This window comes from Alnus glutinosa, chromosome 5 (assembly GCF_958979055.1).
Source record: "Alnus glutinosa chromosome 5, dhAlnGlut1.1, whole genome shotgun sequence".
Taxonomy (NCBI): Eukaryota; Viridiplantae; Streptophyta; class Magnoliopsida; order Fagales; family Betulaceae; genus Alnus; species Alnus glutinosa.
Window position 1 is genome coordinate 4,696,204 of NC_084890.1, and position 19,111 is coordinate 4,715,314.

The following is a 19,111-nucleotide window of genomic DNA, read 5'->3' on the forward strand; positions in this document are numbered from 1 at the left end:
CTTTAAAGCATTTTTACTTATATTTTTAATAGGATGAAAAGTACGTTAAAATGCATATGAGAATTGTGAAATCTAAATACAGATGTCAATTTATGATACGATCCTGATGTAATTTTATCTGTGCTCTATAGAACAGCAAAAAACCTTAAGATCAGAACTGAATCATTAAACCATCATTACTGAGCAACTAAATCTTAGAAAAAAAATCAAATTAACTAAGAGTGTATTTGGCTGCACGCAATTTCGTAGGTCAAATGTGATTTTTTTAATAAAATTGCAATATATATACACATATGAAAGTGTAATTAAAAATAATAACGATTTGAAAACGGAAATTGTTTTGGCAACTTGTATGTAACATTTTCCCTTTTTGTTTATTATACTACTTTCAATTTTTTAAATAAATACTCCTAATTCTTAAATGGGCAGAAACTTCCTACAAACTGATTTGTAATAAATTTCATACAACCTACATATAAGATTGACATATATTCATTGTCATGTGAGAAATACATGTTATTTTAATAACATGTGTTTCTCATATGCCTTTTTCTTTTTTTCTTTTTTGACCTGTCTACACAAGAGCTCTAGAGAGAGGAGGATTCGAACTAGTGACATCTGCTTTATTAGGCGTGATCCTCAGTCAATTGAACTACCCCTTAGAGACTTTTTATATGTTTTTTTAATAGCACTAATAAAAGTCTCACATGTTTTTTTATTAGTGCACTAATAAAAAAACATGTGATTCTCACAAGTTTAAATAACACGTGTCATTCTTATACGTGAATTGTATAAAATTTATAAAAAATTTCTGTCCTTCCTAAATACTCTCCAATATTATTTTTTGGACATCGCCTATTGCCTATTATAAATCCAGAAATAGGCCAATCTATCTTTAGTCCCAAAACGGCAACGTTTATCTACATTGGGCTGTGTGCTCTGTGGATAAACGATGATGAAGTGGTCCCCACATAACTGAATCACCATCTTCTACGAAAAGCTTTGCACCGGAACCGTAATCCAGTCAAAGCCCCATTCGATTCGATCACATCCTTTGAAGCCAAACGAAGCCAGTCTCAATCAAAAGAAATGGAGCGGTCCGACCCGGAAAAGCTGATACTGGTGAACCGCGAACCGAATGGGATCGCGTTCGTGACTATCAACCGCCCGAAGGCGCTGAACTCGCTGACAAGGGCGATGATGAGGGACATGGCCCAGGCGTTCAAGGCCCTGGACCGGGAAGACTCGGTTCGGGTGATAGTGCTATCCGGGTCGGGTCGCGCGTTCTGCTCGGGTGTGGACCTGACGGCGGCTGAGGACGTGTTCAAGGGAGACGTGAAGGACCCGGAGGGCGACCCTGTAGCCCAGATGGAGCGGTGCCGCAAGCCCATAATCGTAGCCGTCGGAGGGTTCGCCGTCACCGCCGGCTTCGAGATCGCGCTCGCCTGCGATATTGTGGTCGCTGCCAAGAGAACCAAGTTCATAGACACGCACGCTAGGTTTGTAGGTCTCAGCTTTTTTCTAATTTGTGGATATCGGGTCGAATCCCAAGCTATAATTGGTACAAAGTTTTGGATAGAAGGCATTTATTTTAATCCTTTTGGCTCAATTGTAGTGCTACTTTCGTATCTTACTCAGCGGTATGTGTCTGTATTCTATTTTTTTATGTCACTGAGTTGTATGCTTCTTCATAGTCTCTGATGATGAAACAACATATAGGATCTATTTTTGTCATATGTTTGGATCATATTGGAATGAGATTCATCTCTGTGCGACTATGTTTGAATGTTTGTTAGTTGTAGTGTGTGTGTATGTGTGTGTTTTTCAGACACTTTGACATTCTTGTGTTTCTTTGAAGTCCCACATTGTTTAAGGAAGAGTTCGTACTTGGGTTTATTCTTGGCTTGGTTTTAGGACTTTGAGATGTGTTTTAAATGAGTTTTTGTATGAGTTGATTTTATTTTCCTTGCAGGTTTGGAATTTTTCCTTCGTGGGGTCTCTCCCAGAAGCTTTCACGCATAATTGGTCCCAACAAAGCACGTGAAGTTTCTCTAACAGCCACCCCACTAACTGCAGAAGTGGCTGAAAAATTGGGCTTTGTCAACCATGTTGTTGAAGAAGGTGATTTGTTGAAAAAAGCCAGAGAAATAGGAGAGGCCATTATAAGAAATAATCAGGACATGGTGTTGAGGTATAAGTCAGTCATAAATGATGGCCTCAAGCTGGACTTGGGTCATGCTCTTGCGCTGGAAAAGGTGATGTGTCTTTTGTTTATGATATATACTTGCACACTGTTAAAGGTGCTATGGTCTTCATTTACTATGTTTTGAAGCATGGAATTTATTGGTTGCAGAGTTTTCTGTACATGTATTTTGACAGTTCATGCTTCCTGTAACATCAATTTAGGGTCTGCACCTAAACCTCTCAAATTTGCATTAATTGAGATTTGTCAAACTTATAGATGACATGTGAGGACCTCATGTTTCTTGTAGCATAACTTTTTATGTCTGTGACCTTTGCGAGCATCTCAACAAATTCACATTTTTTTAGATGGAACGAAAGGAAAGCTTATTGGGCTCAAAATTTGTATTTAGTTGAGCTCAAGTGTTGATTGGGTTATGCCTAGAAGGGTGAGAGGGTTGTTGAGTTTGGGAGGTCAGGTAGGGCGTGGTAACATTTTGAAAGTTTGGAAGTTGGCTCTACTGTGTTTAATATGGAGTATTTGGAGGGAGCGGAATGCTCAGAGCTTTGAAAATATAGAGACTTTGATGATAGAGCTGAAAATGATTATTTTCAACACTTTATGCACTTGTTGGATATTAGCACATCATAGCTTGCTTTTTTCTAGTTTTTCAAATTTTTAAAACTTTTGTTCGTCTTTTTCTCCTGATAAGAGGGCTCTCTTGTATGCTTCATGACTACTATTGTTGTGTCTCTTTGTGCTTCTTTTATATATATATATAAGTAAAGGAAATTCAATATAAGCGCAAGGGGGGCATCCCAAGTACATAGAAAATATACTAAAGAAAACACCCAACAAATCAAGAACAAGAAAGAAGAGAACAAAAATCTGCATCGAGACACGGGCTAGGCGGTAGTAGAGCTCCACTCAAATAAAGCTTTGAGAAAACACTCATTCTCTATTGATCATTGAGAACGATAGAAGGAAGCTCGTTCTCTTTGCGCTTTTTAATGAGATTGAATTACTTATAAAAAATAAATAAATAAATAAAAATTGGTCGGTTTCCGTATGTGATTGTTTTCGCTTAGAATCTCTGAGAGTGGGCTTAAATTATACATATCACATAAAAGAAAACATTATATGTGAGCTGTAAATAAGATTGTGAAAGTTCCTTGAACAATACTTACAATATGTTGTTGTCTTATTTGTTGGATGAATGGTTGGAATGTTGGATCTGTGAAGAACTCTGTTTACAGTTTCTTAATTCTCCCACCATATTATGCTTACAATACTTGAGAACATTTCAGGAGAGGGCTCATGACTATTACAATGGAATGACCAAGGAACAGTTTAAGAAGATGCAGGAATTTATAGCAGGTCGGGGCTCGAAGAAACCCTCTTCAAAGTTGTAGATTATCCATGTACCCGACCTCTGTCGCAAAAATAACTCCCAAGCAACCTTTGTTTCTTATCTTCTCTTTTTCTTTTCCTCTCTCAATATGTGGTTGTATCAATAAATGCCAGGTCCAATTGGATACTTAAGTTTGTGAAGAATTTGGTTCTGATAATGAGAATTAGAGTGGAAGCAGCATACAAAGAAAACTCAAACAATATTGTTGTAGTTTTGCAGATCCTATTTTGTTAAGCACTTCCAAGAGTTTTCCAAGTAATTGTTAGAACTTAGGCTGTAATATTGGCTCTCCAGCACAAGGATGATGCAGGATGTAAACACAGAGAGAAACAGCACAATGAAAATAAGAGAATGACAGAACACAGGGTTTCACTAGTCACTGTCAATAACAGCAGTAGCTCACCGGGCTGTAATATTGGCTCTCCAGCACAAGGATGATGCAGGATGTAAACACAAAGAGAAGCAGCACAATAGAATGACAGAAAACAGAGTTTCACTGTGCACTGTCAATAACAGCTGTAACTCACCAAAGCCTGGGAAAGAGGAGTCTTGAAGAGAGAAAATTTTCTTTCAAATTAGATCGGAGTAAATTTCTTTAGTTCAGACTATTAATTAATTAATGTATATATTTAGAGCTTGTAATTCTTACATATATTTTTAATAAGATTAATAAATTACGTGATTCTTACATGCGTTTTTAAAATGTAAGAATTGTGTGCTCTAAAGACAAATGTCAATTTAATAAATTATAGGGTTAAACACTTTTTTAGTCCCTGAGTTTTGGAAACTTTATTTTTTAGTCCTTGAATTTCAATTTGCATTACAGATGATACCTCAGTTTTAGGAAATGACCGAATAAGTACCTCGGTTAACTTCTCCATCCAAAAACTAACGGACCGACATGTGTCAACCTCAGAGGTTGACACGTAGCACTATATAAAAAAATTAAAAATTAAAAATCTTTAAAAATGAATTAAAAAATAATAATATTTAAAAAATAAATAAAAAATAAAAAAAAAAAACAAGGGGTGGCTGCCACCCCCCTTGGCAACCATGGCGGTGGCCAGCCACCCCTTGTTTTTTGTTTTTTTTTTTTTTTCAATTTTTTAATATTATTATTTTTTAATTCATCTTTAAAGATTTTTAATTTTTTTATATAGTGCCACGGAGGTTGACACGTGGTGATCCGTTAGTTTTTGGACGGAGAAGTTAACCGAGGTACTTATTCGGTCATTTTCTAAAACTGAGGTATCATCTGTGATGTAAATTGAAACTCAGGGACTAAAAAAATAAAATTTCCAAAACTCAGAAACTAGAGGAGTACTTAACCCTAAATTATATTAGAATAATTTCTTCCAACCTAACAAATCATGAATCAGGAAAAATATTTATATATATTAATTTACTGGGAAAGAGACCAATGTAAAAATGAAAAGAAACCCAAGTGCAATTACAGCACAAGAAGTGTAACAACTGAATGTGAAAGTTGAAATATTGTCCTAGTATGCTTCTTCATCTCTAAGTAGCAATGGCGAACCCAAAGGTCACGAAGCTTAGAACCACCACTAGAAGGTGTACCAAAGTCATACGAGGGCTTCGACGAAGATCCCAACTCCACTTTTAACTGAGCAAGGAGAGAAAAAGAGAGTTTTTTTGAGCAACGAATAGAGATGAGAGAAAAATGGTTAAAAAATGGATACATAAGCTACATTGTCTCTTTAAAATGAAGAGGCACTGTATCAATATGTTGATTTAAAAATTTCAAGGGATTGGCTCCATTGGTGGAAGCTTAGGGCTTTGAGTGCTCCTCATAGTCTCAAGTTCAAAACTCATTGAATGCAAACAGCCTCTTAGGGTCAGCTCCCCGAGCGAACCTCATAGATACTCTCCGATGAAAGAAAAAAAAAACAAACAAGAAATAAAATAATAATCAAAATTCACGATGCAAGCATTGTTGTATTAGACCCTTTGGGTCTTTCTTGACCTATTTAAAAGGTCGGAGCTTTCTAATTTTAAATATATAAAGATAAAATGTACTCAACCAATCCATGCTAAGAACGGTGAAAGACATGGGTTCTAAATTTACTTGACAAGAGTGTGTACATAAAGTGGCTATACCTTAAAGGGGTTCTTGGTCATCAAAAATATGTTGGTTTAAAGAATCTAAGATAATATGTTTTTGTGGGGTTTTGGGCTTATTTGTTAAAGTTTAACGAATTTGGGGTTATAGAGAATTTGGTGGAAATACTATATATGGGCTTATCACAATTGTTCCCAGCGATTAATCTTTATGGCAGCATATTAACAGAAAATCACTGGAAGCTGAGCTGCAGTACTAAGTAAAGGACTTTTGAAATCTCCTAAACCTAATTTTCTTATTTGGATTGCACTCTTGCATAAGTGAACTAGTATACTATGCACAACTGCACAAGGTGGAAAGGAGGGGGCAATAAAAAAAGAGAAAAGCTCAATGGTGGCATCCATGTTACGTGATTCATCCTTATCTATATCTCTCAACCACAAATTAGAATTGATCCTTTAAGTCTTTGAAACTAAAGAATGAAGTTGACATACAATAAGTTTCACGATCAGACAATTGAAATGAACCATATGTCAAGCACCAATTCAAGTCGAAATAATAAAGAAGAAAATGCTAAGAAAATTGATTGATGGCAATGGAATGAACGTCTTTCTCCCTTTTCTAGATAAGCTTTGTCGATCACTTTCTTCTGTTTCAATTTAAAGGGCATGATCAATGCATTTATGATTTATGCCAAGACAAGTGGGCAAAAATATATTATATTAACAAACACAGCCCGTACGTTTTATCTGATATTAAATATCTAAAAAATTAAAATTTAATAAATGGCAAGTAGGAAGAAGCTAAGTATTGTCACTACGATGACATAATTCTACTTTCTGCTCAAAAGAATAAGATTTTTTATATATATATATATATTGTAAATAAACAGTTAATTAAACGAGCTCTTAATAACTTAGTGCATGTTGACCGCTGACTAACATTAATTGCTCTCTCTCTCACTTGCAAGAAAAATGTGTTTTGTGGTTCATTATTATCAGCACTACACGTGATTATCAAAACTAACTTCTACTGTCAGTACTGGCCATGCTCGAGTGGATCCTACCGACCGATGCCACTCACCGTTGGGCGTGGGATATGGCTCTCGAGACTTGAGGAGTCACCCTTTTTTTTTTTTTTTTTTTTTTTTTTTTTTTTTCAGATACGCGAAACAAAATTATAAGAGAGAGAAAACATTAGGGCTGAGCAACTCAAAATTAAAATTAAAAACGAAAGTACGCGAGAGCAATGCTTCCGAAGATGCGGGTCCAATAGTTTGAGGCACGGATGCCACAAAATCGGGATCACCAGTGAATGTGATATTTGGAGTGTATTGAGTCACGAGGACCCAAACAACATTACATGGGTGAACAGGGAGAGAAAGAACCAACAAAATAACTCAGAAAAACATAAAAAGAAAAGAAAAAAAAACAATAATATAAACAACACAAACACAGAACATCAACAACTGATAGATGGCCGGACAGATGATTTGAAGCACAGATGCCAAAAAAGCTGCAGAGATGGCTGGAAGAAGGTGTTCTACCATGGAGGTGTCACCTTGTTATTTAGTCATGTGCGCACACTTTCATTTTGATTGTGGGGAGACCCTTTTGGAATTTAAGAGCGGCGATGCAAACTGTTCAAGATCAAAATGATTGGATTTGGTACATGTAAAGACACAGCAAATTAAAGACAATCACGAGAGGATTAGTACTCTCCAGCCAGCCAGCCAGCCAACCAGCCTCCAATCACTAGTGATAATAACACCAACATGAAATAAAGAAGCCCCCCATCTTTATCTTGAGATTCCTCCACTTGATTCTGTCTCGTTGTTCCTATTATCCGACAAAACTGTTTTCTCGTGCTTAAAGAGCATTCCTAGTAGCGATTATCAGAATCCTCTTCAATTTTTTTTTAAATCGTAGATTTTTAAATTATGTAAATTTATGTCGTTTCACCCATCGTATGTCATTAAAAATGTTACATATTAAATATGTGACATGTTAACAATGAGAATTGAGTATATATTTTTGTCAGGTTCTTACACTTTAAGTCGTATAAAAGCTTTGAGCAAAAAACTGTCTTTTGGTTTAATAAAGAAAAAACGTCTCTTCAAAAGTGATGAAAAAGCCTTTTGGAATATTATTTTTTGTTGCCTCAATAACTTATCATATCTTTAATATGTAGCATTTTTCACATTATTCGATGTAAAAAACAGCTTGAATTCACATAATTTAAAAATCTAAAATTTATTTGAAATTGTAGAGGATCCTAATCCTTCTAGTAGCCTCACCAAATTAAGTCAAAATAGCTAAAATTTATTTTTTTTCTATTCTGGTGAGCTACTTTTTTAATGTACTCCTAGCAGCCTCACAATTTTAACTATTCACTAGCTATCACTATTCCATTTAAATAATATTTTTTTTCATATTTCTTTATTTTTTTTTCTCTATTTAATCTTTTTTGAATGTTTGTCTTTTCCTAACGGTCATATTTTTGAATATTTGTCTTATTCTAATGGTGATGTTTTAAAATTTTTGTATTATATTATATTATTCTTTACTATATTTAAAATTGTGAATACCGAAAGAATTTGATTTTTAAAATTATGTTTGGATGATTTTGAGAACTCGAGACAAAATTGAAAAAAGTTTGATAAAATTTGAGTAGAATTTGAATTTTAAAAACCTACCCAAACATGTTTTTAAAAAATAAAAAAAATGCTATACAAAAATACCCCTTCAATTCCACAAAACATGTTGGAATATGTGAACAAGCTAAGAAATTTGTTCGCATTGGATGTCTAAAGTATAGAAATATTGTAGTTTAAGAGAAAATAAAAATACACTTTTAGCCTAAAATATTGTATAACAAAACAAAGCTATTCGTGAGAAATAATTTTTTTCTTTTTAATGATTTTGTAAGTGAACAATACTCACTATTATTTATAATAATAAAATTACTGAGAGTGATTTTTGTATATTTTTATTAAATTGCCTTAATAGACAGATAGGAATACTCTAATATATATGGATAAAAGGAAAGGGAGGGAACAGTTCTTATCGATGAAAAGATGGCACGCCCACTAGAAGAAACCAGACTCTCCTAGTGAAGTTTCATGGCTAAACTTCTTGCAGACTTGTAGTGGAGGGTTCTGTGTATACTAGCGAATTCTTCAAGAAAGGGTATTCATCACTACCCAAAACTTCATCTCAATCCATCGACGAATGATGTACTTGTCTCCATCCACTATCTTACTCACGTGGGTGACATTTCGTATTCGCGTGTTAAATTTGAGTTTTGTCGAGATATAATTACAAGATTATATAAACTAATTTTAATTCGATTCATTTAATTAAATAGATCAACCATTTTAATCCTAATCCACTAATTTAATGTCAAGTTTACAGGTCATGTCAAAAATTTCCTTACAAATTGATGTGATAGTCTCGTCTATGCGATGCTATCATATCAGTCACAATCAAATTTAATTAGTTAGTAACTAACGTGCAAGTGACATGTAAACTGTCCTATCAATTTATAAAATACTTGCATAAAAATTGTAGTACACCTAATAATTTTATTTTTTTAGGAGGTAGTACACCTAATAATATCTTTATGGAAATGGTATTGTTAAGAATATTACAATTTTTCCTATAAATATCTTTACAAACTCTTATGCCTGTCTATAATTGATAAAATGATTAAGTAAAAAATCTGACTAGTTAATTTAGGCCCCGGTCAGTAAACCCCTCCCCCTTTTCCTCCCCACCCTTTCCTCTACTTTTTCCCTGTTTACTGTCAATACAGGTATAATACAAAGCTGAAATGGTTGGCTCAATTCCAATTTTACCCCTAACCCAATGGGATATTGGCACTGTACTATGTATGATGTTTTGTAGAGGGTGGTGTTTTTGCTGATGGGGTAAAATAGAAAATCAGTACATATTGGCTTGTTCAAGAAGTCAGAAATTTCAGTCTTCTTTCAAATCCATACCGACAGGAACAAGGAAAAAGGAAGGAAGAAGAGGAGGAAAGAATTTACCAAACAGGGCCTTAGTTAGTTAATGACCGTCGTTCTTGCAATTATATATTCTTAATCATTTTATTAATCATAAATTATCATATCAATGCGTCAATAGTAACTTCAAGCATTTTCCAAATAAAAAAATCTTCAAGCATTTCCTTATAGAAATAGGTTGGGGTCCCAAGCACGTGGGTCTCACACACATGTGAGTGGAAGTTGTGTGGAAGTTGGGTGGGGGTTGTAAGGCAAGCATTTTCCAAATCTAAAAGGCATGAATGCTGCGGAGGACTGAATTGACCCAACCCTTGTCCCTTGCCCGCATTTTCGTAACCTTCTTTACCTATCAAAACCTACCGTACCCCTATAATTAATTAATATTATCTCATCACCTTCAATTGAAATGCAACAAGTGGGTAATCTTTACTTGCCCAAACGAAAAAATCCCACATGCCCAAAAACTACAAGTAGGTAACAGATCATGCATTGAATTCATTGCATCGAATCCTCAATTTGCTTTTGATTTTCAAATTATAAACTGATCATTCTTCAAAATATAGAGTGGGTGGATTAGTTCGTGTTGGGGTGAATGTTAATAACAAAAATACAGTGAAAATTATTTTTCTTTTTGTGTAAATTAAATAGTTAATCTACCATCAAAATATCAACTCACCAAAAACAATGCAGATAAATAAATCAAACAACTCACAAATAATACACCAAGATTTGTATATGGAAAACCCTACAGTGTGAAGGAAAAAATCACAGGACCTAGTCCAGATAAAACTTTCACTATCAACAATAATGGGCTTACAAATGTCTTCTCTAGAACAATATCTAAATGTTATCACCACATCAAGAATACAAACATTCTTGGATTAAAACATAAATTTATCTCTTCAAGAGTGGATTTCAACAATAACAAAGAAAGGTCTCACCAAGAGGAAATGAACAACCAAGCAACCGGAGAGAGAGAGAGAGAGAGAGAGAGAGAGAGAGTCCAACGATCGACACCAGTCAATGCATAGCTCTCGTCATCAGGAACAACATGCTGAAATTTCATCAAGATCGGACTATAAATTGTTAAGTGTCCCCCTTTCCAAATGCGTCTTTTGAAAGTGTTAATGGGCCCAAGGACTTTTATATAAAGTGCCCCCTCATCTCTCTCAAGGTGTCTTAGAGAGAGGGTTGGACCTTCTCTCCCGCTACGCTCTAATGCAATACACGTATTTGGACAATAGTGCTACACGGGAGGGGGCGTGTTAAGTGTCATCATTTCCTAAGACGTCTTTTGAGACTGTTAATGGACCCATAAACTTTTATATAAATAACCCTCCAATTTTTGACGGAAATCACTATGCGAAAACCCTCGTTTTCTCTCTTCCTCACTGTTTGCTAGGGCTTGTCTCCACAAAACTGATTTCTTTTTCTTCTTTTTTTTTTGTCTTTTCCTTTGGACGCGGGTCACGCATTGTGCATGACCTGCTCCTTGCCAACTGAAATGGAGGTCATGCATTGTGCCTCTGTTTCTGTTGGCTCACAAGGGTTGGTCCCTCACGTAGGAGGGACCACCAACAGCTCGAAGTGGGGCTCGTTTGGTTAATGCCACGAGATCGGCTGATACACGGTTCTTATGTGTGAGGTTGTGTATACGAGATTTACTCTGCTACCATGCCTTGAAGGAATTTCACAGCCAAACTATTTTGCTAAACAATTGTCGTTTTCAATGTTTTAAAAACCCCCATGTCATTGGGTATGGACACCTCTCATGGCTTCTGTGCTCTTTTAGCTCACATGTGAAGTGCAGACTGCTGAGTAGCTTTCTTCCTGTTATGGAGCACGAGACTGCATCGACGACCTTAACTTGCAGGCTTCCGGCCAATATCTAACATGCTTCCTGATTCCTGAACTAAATTGAAAAATCAAATGACTTGCTTACTGATTTGTCATTCTCGTGGCATTGATTCAAGTTTGCACAATTCGGAATTCAAGCCTCTGTGGTTGTAGAATTGGAGAGAAGATCGTGGGTTGCAGTCATGTGTGCCTAAAACAAAAAAAAAACATTAACTTAAGCAATAAGAAAATATTAATTAGATTATGTTTAGATACGAAGAGATTTCTCTTTTTGCTTTTGCTCAAAAAAAGATTGCTGCATTCCACCAGAAGATCATAGACTACCCTATTGCCACCATACAAAATAGGTGTAAAAACATAAGCTTGGTTTTCAATTGGGCCGCTAAACGGAGTTTAAAATATAATTTTCTTTCCATTTTAATGATAATGGCTAAACAAGATCGGATCATAGGAAGGACACTTTGAACGGTTTAAGCATAACATCAGCATATTTTATTCCTCTGACGGCAGACACAGCCTTTCGAATCTCAAGAAGTTCATAGTATTGTTTAATTTCCAAATTAACACCTTCATTTCCATACGATTTAAACTCTGTAATTCTTGAAAAATAACAAATGAGTATTTCTCAACACAAATCTCTTCTACAAAAACTAAAGGGTGGGTACAAATTGGTTCCAGGTCTTCTTCCTAATTCTCGTCCTAATCCCCATCATCAGTCTTTCTTTAATGAAAAATCAAAGTCCATTACTTTTACAGATCATGGAAAATATCTCCATTGTTTCTTCTTTAATTAATTATATTTTTATCAACCAGTGGGTATGTGCTTGCCGACCATTGTATTGAACAATAATACTAGAAACATCGCTGCCATTTCCTGTTGTCTAGTTGATGTGGCCGTTTCTGTCGTCTTTCCTCACAAATACCATGCAACACTTCCTCCTGGCACTTATATAAGACACTTGAGTACAGTTCATCTGGAGATGACAACACCAAAAACAACTCCTCACAAAAAAAAAAAAAAAAAAAAAAAAAAAAGAAGCTCCCAAACAAATGAAGAACCATAGTACTCTTACTTGGTTTATTCTTCTTCTAATCATCCTTTTCATCACCTTCAATCATTCCCATGCAAGACAAACAGAATCCATTTCTAACTCCCCGAGAATCGAGCACTTTCTGAACAAAATTTATCAATGGAGGAGTCTCCAAACACAAGAAAACCAACTGAAATTAGCAACCCCTGTTGTTGTAGCAGGGGTTCTCTGCTTCATAGCCGCCTCTATATCTAGCGCAGGAGGGATTGGCGGCGGTGGGCTTTTCATACCCATATTAACTATAGTGGCGGGCGTTGACCTCAAGACAGCCTCAAGCCTGTCAGCTTTCATGGTCACAGGCGGGTCAGTTGCAAATGTTATGTGCAACCTGCGCGGCACAAATCCGAAGTTTGGCGGCAAGACATTGATTGACTTTGATATAGCACTCCTTTCGGAGCCATGTATGTTGTTAGGAGTGAGTATTGGAGTGATTTGCAACCTTGTCTTCCCAGAATGGCTTATTACTATGCTCTTTGCTACTTTTCTTGCTTGGTCTACCTCAAAGACCTGTAAAAATGGCGTGCTGCACTGGAAAATGGAATCTGAAGAGCTGAATAGAAATGGGTGTGAAACAGTAGAGAACGGGTTGGATCAAAGTGAAGGGATCAAAGCTACAAAAGAACCGCTTTTGGGTGTGAAAGGAGATTGTAAATTGAGGTTTCCATGGATGAAAATGGGGGTCTTAGTTCTTATCTGGTTTTCCTTCTTTACTCTGTATCTTCTTCGTGGCAATCGGCAAGGACAGGTACGGCTGCTAACTCCATTTTTAATCATGCATCCTTCTTTAGGATAATTCTTAATGTTCAAAATTAACAATAATTACATTGGGTCCCTTTTTTCTTGGAATTCCTTGGCATAATATTGTCATTGAATAACAAACATCCCAACTTGATGTTCCTTTTACTAGACAGAATCAAGGAGCCATTTGCTGCAAAATCCAGTGATAGACCATTAATTAGTATGTAATTAATATGTTACTTTTTGCTAAGTGATGTATACTTTTTTGCTTTTTACACACGGAGATCTAGAGATGGATTCATAGCAGTGAAATTGCAGCCATGGAGTTTGGGAATCCCACTAGATTCATGGTCCCCTGGTCCTGGAATCAACGCCCACCATAAAGGAAAGTTGCATCCAGGACTTGGACCAGGAGGCTTGAGGGTCTTTTTACTTTCTTTTATTTTGTTGTAATTATATTAAGAAATATAGGTGATCTGTGAAAACTTAATAGATTTGGTCCATGGGAAACTTTTTAAAACATCAAATATTTGGTGCCACATCGAGAGTATCTTTCTCTGAACCATACAAATGAATAAAAAAAAATTATAAGATATCCCTTGTGTCTCAAAATAGATATTCTGGTTATAAATTAAATGGCAAGTCTATTAATAAAAAATAAATTATTAAGTGGAAATTCTTAAAGTAATGTTATTTTATAAACTATTATACGACTGTTATGCAATTGAGATGACGTGATATTAAAAATCAACCCTTAAATCAATACTTGTTTAAACAAAAAAAATAAAAAGGGACTAATTTTCATTGCTACGTCATTTTAATCAACACCGGCCCTTTTTCTTTTTCTTTTTTCTGTTTTGGTTTTGTGTTGTATGTTTGCCCAGAAAAAGCAAAAAAGTTGGGACTCTCAGTTTGTCCTCCTGGCACTTTAGCACGTGTGATTCGAAATATGTGCAGGGGATGATTCAAATTGAACCTTGTGGAGCGGGTTACTGGATTATCTCATCATTCCAAATTCCTCTAGCCCTGATTTTCACCGCCTGGATCCTATGCAAGAAGGAGAGCGTTCAACATCAGGCTTCCAACCATGAGGTGCTTGAGAAATATGATTGAATATTAATTTTCCATGATTCATTGAAATCAAATTCTTCTTACTTCAATAAACCGTCACTAATCTCATAAGCTTGAGTTCGATAGAAAAGAATTGATTTAATCGTTTAACTAATATTCTAACGTAAACTTTCACTCTTATGCGAAGGATGAAAATCAAGACCCGATTAGAGATGGACCATCAAACAAACTTATGTTCCCAAAGATGGCATTATTAGCTGGGATTTTAGGTGGGGTGTTTGGAATTGGAGGTGGAATGCTTATAAGCCCACTTCTTCTTCATGTTGGGATAGCGCCTGAGGTGAATTCCATCTTCAAAATCATTCTCTGTTCATCATGTTTGCGTTAAATTGGCAGGAATTCTTACCTTCTGTTCTCATGTTTTGGTGCAGGTAACAGCGGCGACATGTTCTTTCATGGTTTTCTTCTCATCTACCATGTCGGCATTTCAGTACGTTTTGTTGGGGATGGAAAACACAGAAGCCGCCCTCATCTTTGCCATAATTTGTTTTGCTGCTTCATTCCTTGGAATGTTAGTGGTGCAGAGAGCAATTCATGAATATGGGAGGTCATCTCTCATCGTATTCTCTGTCAGCATTGTGATGGCTTTGAGTACTATCCTGATGACTACCTTTGGAGCTGTCGATGTTTGGAGGAACTATGTTTCTGGGAAATACATGGGATTCAAATTACCCTGTTAAGAACAATTTTTGTAAATAGGCTCCTAATAAGTCTTCCAGTTGAGCTTCTAAGAATTTTGTTTTCAAATGAAGAGAAATAAGTACTAATTAAGCAACTTGCTGGCAGAAAACAACTACAAATTCTGAAGGTTCGGTCAGTAGATCAAATAAACTAACATCCTGATGGACATCTTCAAACCCCACCCCACCCCCCCACCCCTTTTTTTATGACGTGGAACCGCAAGACTTATTCGCGACCCATCCATGTCGAGTAAACCACCCTAAGCGTACGACCTCACCAGCAAGAACCGTATATCGATTGAGTGAGAATTCAAATAGCCAATCTTATAATATTAACCAAATGAGTCAACCGTTCGAGCTGACCCTCGCGGGCATGATGCCTTCCAACTTTTCCCTACAAATCAGGTACATACATTTATTCTAGAACAATTAATAAGAGACATGCTTGACCAGTCAAAAATGGTACCTAGATTACCAATTTGGTTAATAAAACCTACAAGATGTTCCAACTAATCAACAATGAATGGAAGTTCCAACTTCTTAAGCAACATTTGCCATCCACCTAATCCAGTCTTATTATTGCAAACTTGATAGAAATAGAAATAACAAGAAACTTGACGAACAAAGGCTTCCTTCTGCACAAGGGATGCAGACAAAAAAAGAAGCCCTGCCACCTTATGCAACTGGGGGGCGGAGGACATGGTCTTGTGAGGTATCAAAAGAAGCCGGCGGCATGAACTGCCACATGGAAACCCCCGGGTACCCCATGAATGGCACCAGCTTGCCGCCAACAACTTGTCCTGGGGCAGACAATGGAGCTGGGATTGCAGGAGGATGGGGGAAAAAGCCTGGTTGAGTAGTCAAAGCTTTTATTTGGTGCTCAAGGTTCTGTTTCTCTGTCTTTAGGCTCTGTTTCTCATCGCGAAGCTCATTCTTCTCTGCCTGTAAAAACAAAGCTCCACTCAGCATGACCAGAAAAATTGAATGTGCAACTTCCCCGCTTTCCTTATTTATACGGTTAAAATATTACCTAAATGATTAAATTTATTATTTTTTATGAGCTTGAGCTTTTGGGGTAAGTGGTAATTTAACATAGTATCAGAGCAAAATATTCATATGCTTTTGGAATAAATAGTGATTTAACATATACTTTTTAGCACTAAGGTATATAGAATAATCCCAAATCATAAGTGCATTTTCCATATCCCTTCTAAAGAGGAAGAAAAAACAGAAACAACAAACCCAAGCGCACCTTCATTTCATTTATCTTGTCCTGCAGATTCTCCTTTGACTCCTTCAACTTCTGGGCTTCACCTCGTAATTGAGTCACCATTCTCAGAGCATCACCCAGCATAACAGCCTTGTCCATCTTGGGAGGTCTTCCAGGGTCCAGGATAGAACTCAATTCCATAAACCTTAAGATAATGCCAAAGTCAACATGAGAGAGAGAGAGAGAGAGAGAGAGAGAGAGAGAGAGAGAGAGAGAAGAGGGGGGAGAAAGAGAGAATTAGAGAATGCCTGTCATTCAGTCTATCCCTCCGCATTTTCTCTCTACATGCTTTGGAACCAGATGCACTGCATGATTCGGACCGTGCCCTGTGATTGAATAATTCTACAGAAATTTAGCAGATCAAATAAAAGGAGGGGGAAAAGAAGGGGAAATTGAGACACACAGCAAATAACTAGTGAAATTTAGTGGAAAACAAACAGTTTGAGATTAGAAGATCCAATGATACTAAAACAAAGCCAGACCCAAGAGCTTAAAAACAATTTCCAACACCCTAAAAACAACGAGGTCGTAATGGAATACAAGAATAGCCATGCATTTTAAAACTTTGGGCTGCATATTAGTCTCTACCGTTTTAGAGAGCCAATTTCCTTCAGACTATCTGAATTTGCAAATGAGCCTTCATTCTCCACACTGCCAAAACAACAAGAGAAAACAGGGGCTTATATATTACACAAGATTTAGAAGATTAATAAATAAATAGATAATTGCAGTTGATCCTGCTCAAGATACATCCAAGGTTCTTAATCAAACAGTTTAAAAAGAGTAGGGGATAAAAAAAAAAAAAAAAAAAAAACAGGAACAACTAAGGGTCTGTTTGGAAAAAATTTCCAAAACCCTTTCTACTTCTTAAATGCTTCTTAAATGCTGAAAATTATTCTCAAATATTCGATTTTTTGTAAGAAGGGAAAAGAAATGAGTGCAAGTATCACCAGCTTTCCCCTTGTGTATTTACAACCCCACACTGCAAAAGAAATTCACAATCTCGGCATCATCCCTTGTTGAGTTTGAGGGTTTTGATATAACATATTGAAATACCACTTAACCAAAATTAACTATATGGGTTTGGGTACAACACTCAGGTTGCACTCACAACACTCCTTTAAGTAGGCATCAGCTAATCATGTCACCTCAGAATAAAGGAAGGTGTAATAGAATAATTTTTACCAATAAAATAAATTAAATTAAAATTCTCGACTTTCAGATTAATTAGAATCTTTTGCAGTTTGTCATACGGTGATACATTGACATATTCATAATTTAATTTCCATTAAAACTAGAAAAATCACAATAATGTACCTCTTCATGCTAGCATTGTTACCACTCACCAAACAAACATAAAACCAAGCATAAAAAATGGGGCAAAAAATTCTTGAGAAACTATAGTAAGTCAATTATAAATTACCAAATAAATGGGACAAAAATAAATAATTACATAAATAAATGAAAGGGGAAAAAAATGAAGAGGGATTACCTAAGAGAGGTGGGGGCAGAGAAAGAAAGATGAGGAGGCGGCCAAGTAGTAGAAGCAAAAGCGGTGGGGTTGAGGAGGGAGGGGACACGGATGTCCTCTATGAGACCGTAATCATCAAACACCAGCCAACTGGGATTTTCATTTTCCTGAGAACCCATGTCCCACTTCCGGCCGGAAATTCAAGACTTCCGGCGAGAGCCAAAGGGGGCGTATACAGCCGTCGTGGTTGCGAAGTGATATCAGAGAATAAGAATGATAATGATGATAATAGTGGGTATAACTGTATAAGAATGGTTAATTTTGGTTGGTTGGGAATTTGGGTTATGAGTGGCGAAAAGGTGGTGGAATATGATGGTGGGAAGGACAGAAACAGGGAGACTTGTCATTTGAGAGAGAATCCTGATAGGCCACCCCCTCCACCAGTACCACACACAGTGCCATAAGCTTACACGAATGCACAATAGCAACAACACGTTGATGATATCGAATATATTGGGCTTGAAGCCTCGCATTCTTTGTTTTTTAAGTTACTCACTGCAGTGCTTTGGGCTTCACAAATGGACTACCCAAAAGGCCTAAAGAGAGACTTGAACCATTGTTGTATCTTTTTCAAACGGATCTGAATAGATTCATTCGAAACGTTTCTAAATCCAATCTGGAAATCCAACGTCATTTTTATTTTTTTTATATTGTTGACACGTGACAGACCGTTAAACATTAGACGAAAAAATAAACGGATGTACCAATTTCATTTTTTTTCAAACCTCAAGTACTATCTATAAAAGATAATGAAACTGAAATACTAAAAAAATAAAGTTTTCAAACTACAGATACTAAAAAGGTATTTAACCATTTTTTATATCACAATAATAATTTTTTATTACTATTCAAATTAAAAAATTCAGTATAATACAAATTTTTTTTTTTTTTTTTTTTTTTATATAAACTCTTTTTACTTTGTATCATATTAATCACTTTTTATGATTACTAAAAAGAACAAAAATAAAAATAACTCAACAATGAAAGAGAGCTATTGGGTTTGAATATTAAAGAAACAAGACAAGGGACAAATGGACACACATGACTAGGGATGTAAGATGAGCTCGGCCGCTTGTGAACTCGGCTCGGTTCGGTCTCGGTTTGAATAATAAATAA

General features: G+C 36.1%; 3 protein-coding genes across 3 annotated transcripts; 2 read left to right on the forward strand and 1 right to left on the reverse strand.

Annotated features, from left to right (window-relative positions):
• The first annotated feature begins 900 nt into the window (after positions 1–900).
• On the forward strand, positions 901–3,793 carry LOC133868816 (probable enoyl-CoA hydratase 1, peroxisomal). The gene is made up of 3 exons (XM_062305833.1): positions 901–1,499; positions 1,973–2,255; positions 3,490–3,793. Exons 1-3 carry the CDS (start codon positions 1,090–1,092, stop codon positions 3,592–3,594), a joined length of 798 nt encoding a protein of 265 aa, XP_062161817.1. The 5' UTR covers positions 901–1,089; the 3' UTR covers positions 3,595–3,793.
• An 8,656-nt stretch (positions 3,794–12,449) lies between these two features.
• Positions 12,450–15,289, forward strand: LOC133868399 (sulfite exporter TauE/SafE family protein 2-like). The gene is made up of 4 exons (XM_062305287.1): positions 12,450–13,390; positions 14,341–14,475; positions 14,642–14,794; positions 14,886–15,289. The coding sequence occupies exons 1-4, from the start codon at positions 12,605–12,607 to the stop codon at positions 15,192–15,194; spliced, it is 1,383 nt and encodes a 460-aa protein (XP_062161271.1). The 5' UTR covers positions 12,450–12,604; the 3' UTR covers positions 15,195–15,289.
• A 350-nt stretch (positions 15,290–15,639) lies between these two features.
• On the reverse strand, positions 15,640–18,395 carry LOC133868401 (transcription factor ILR3-like). The gene is made up of 5 exons (XM_062305289.1): positions 17,957–18,395; positions 17,053–17,115; positions 16,713–16,790; positions 16,447–16,609; positions 15,640–16,136 (listed from the first exon to the last, which is right to left on the reverse strand). Exons 1-5 carry the CDS (start codon positions 18,112–18,114, stop codon positions 15,870–15,872), a joined length of 729 nt encoding a protein of 242 aa, XP_062161273.1. The 5' UTR covers positions 18,115–18,395; the 3' UTR covers positions 15,640–15,869.
• Positions 18,396–19,111: the final 716 nt, after the last annotated feature.

Coding starts and splice junctions, on each gene's coding strand:
- LOC133868816 (XM_062305833.1), top strand. CDS start 1,090: ATGGAGCGGTCCGACCCGGAAAAGCTGATACTGGTGAACCGCGAACCG. Junction 1,500..1,972: donor TTCATAGACACGCACGCTAG/GTTTGTAGGTCT, acceptor TTTTCCTTGCAG/GTTTGGAATTTTTCCTTCGT. Junction 2,256..3,489: donor ATGCTCTTGCGCTGGAAAAG/GTGATGTGTCTT, acceptor AGAACATTTCAG/GAGAGGGCTCATGACTATTA.
- LOC133868399 (XM_062305287.1), top strand. CDS start 12,605: ATGAAGAACCATAGTACTCTTACTTGGTTTATTCTTCTTCTAATCATC. Junction 13,391..14,340: donor GTGGCAATCGGCAAGGACAG/GTACGGCTGCTA, acceptor AAATATGTGCAG/GGGATGATTCAAATTGAACC. Junction 14,795..14,885: donor ATGTTGGGATAGCGCCTGAG/GTGAATTCCATC, acceptor GTTTTGGTGCAG/GTAACAGCGGCGACATGTTC.
- LOC133868401 (XM_062305289.1), bottom strand. CDS start 18,114: ATGGGTTCTCAGGAAAATGAAAATCCCAGTTGGCTGGTGTTTGATGAT. Junction 16,610..16,712: donor AGGGATAGACTGAATGACAG/GCATTCTCTAAT, acceptor CATTATCTTAAG/GTTTATGGAATTGAGTTCTA. Junction 16,137..16,446: donor ACAAGATAAATGAAATGAAG/GTGCGCTTGGGT, acceptor TTGTTTTTACAG/GCAGAGAAGAATGAGCTTCG.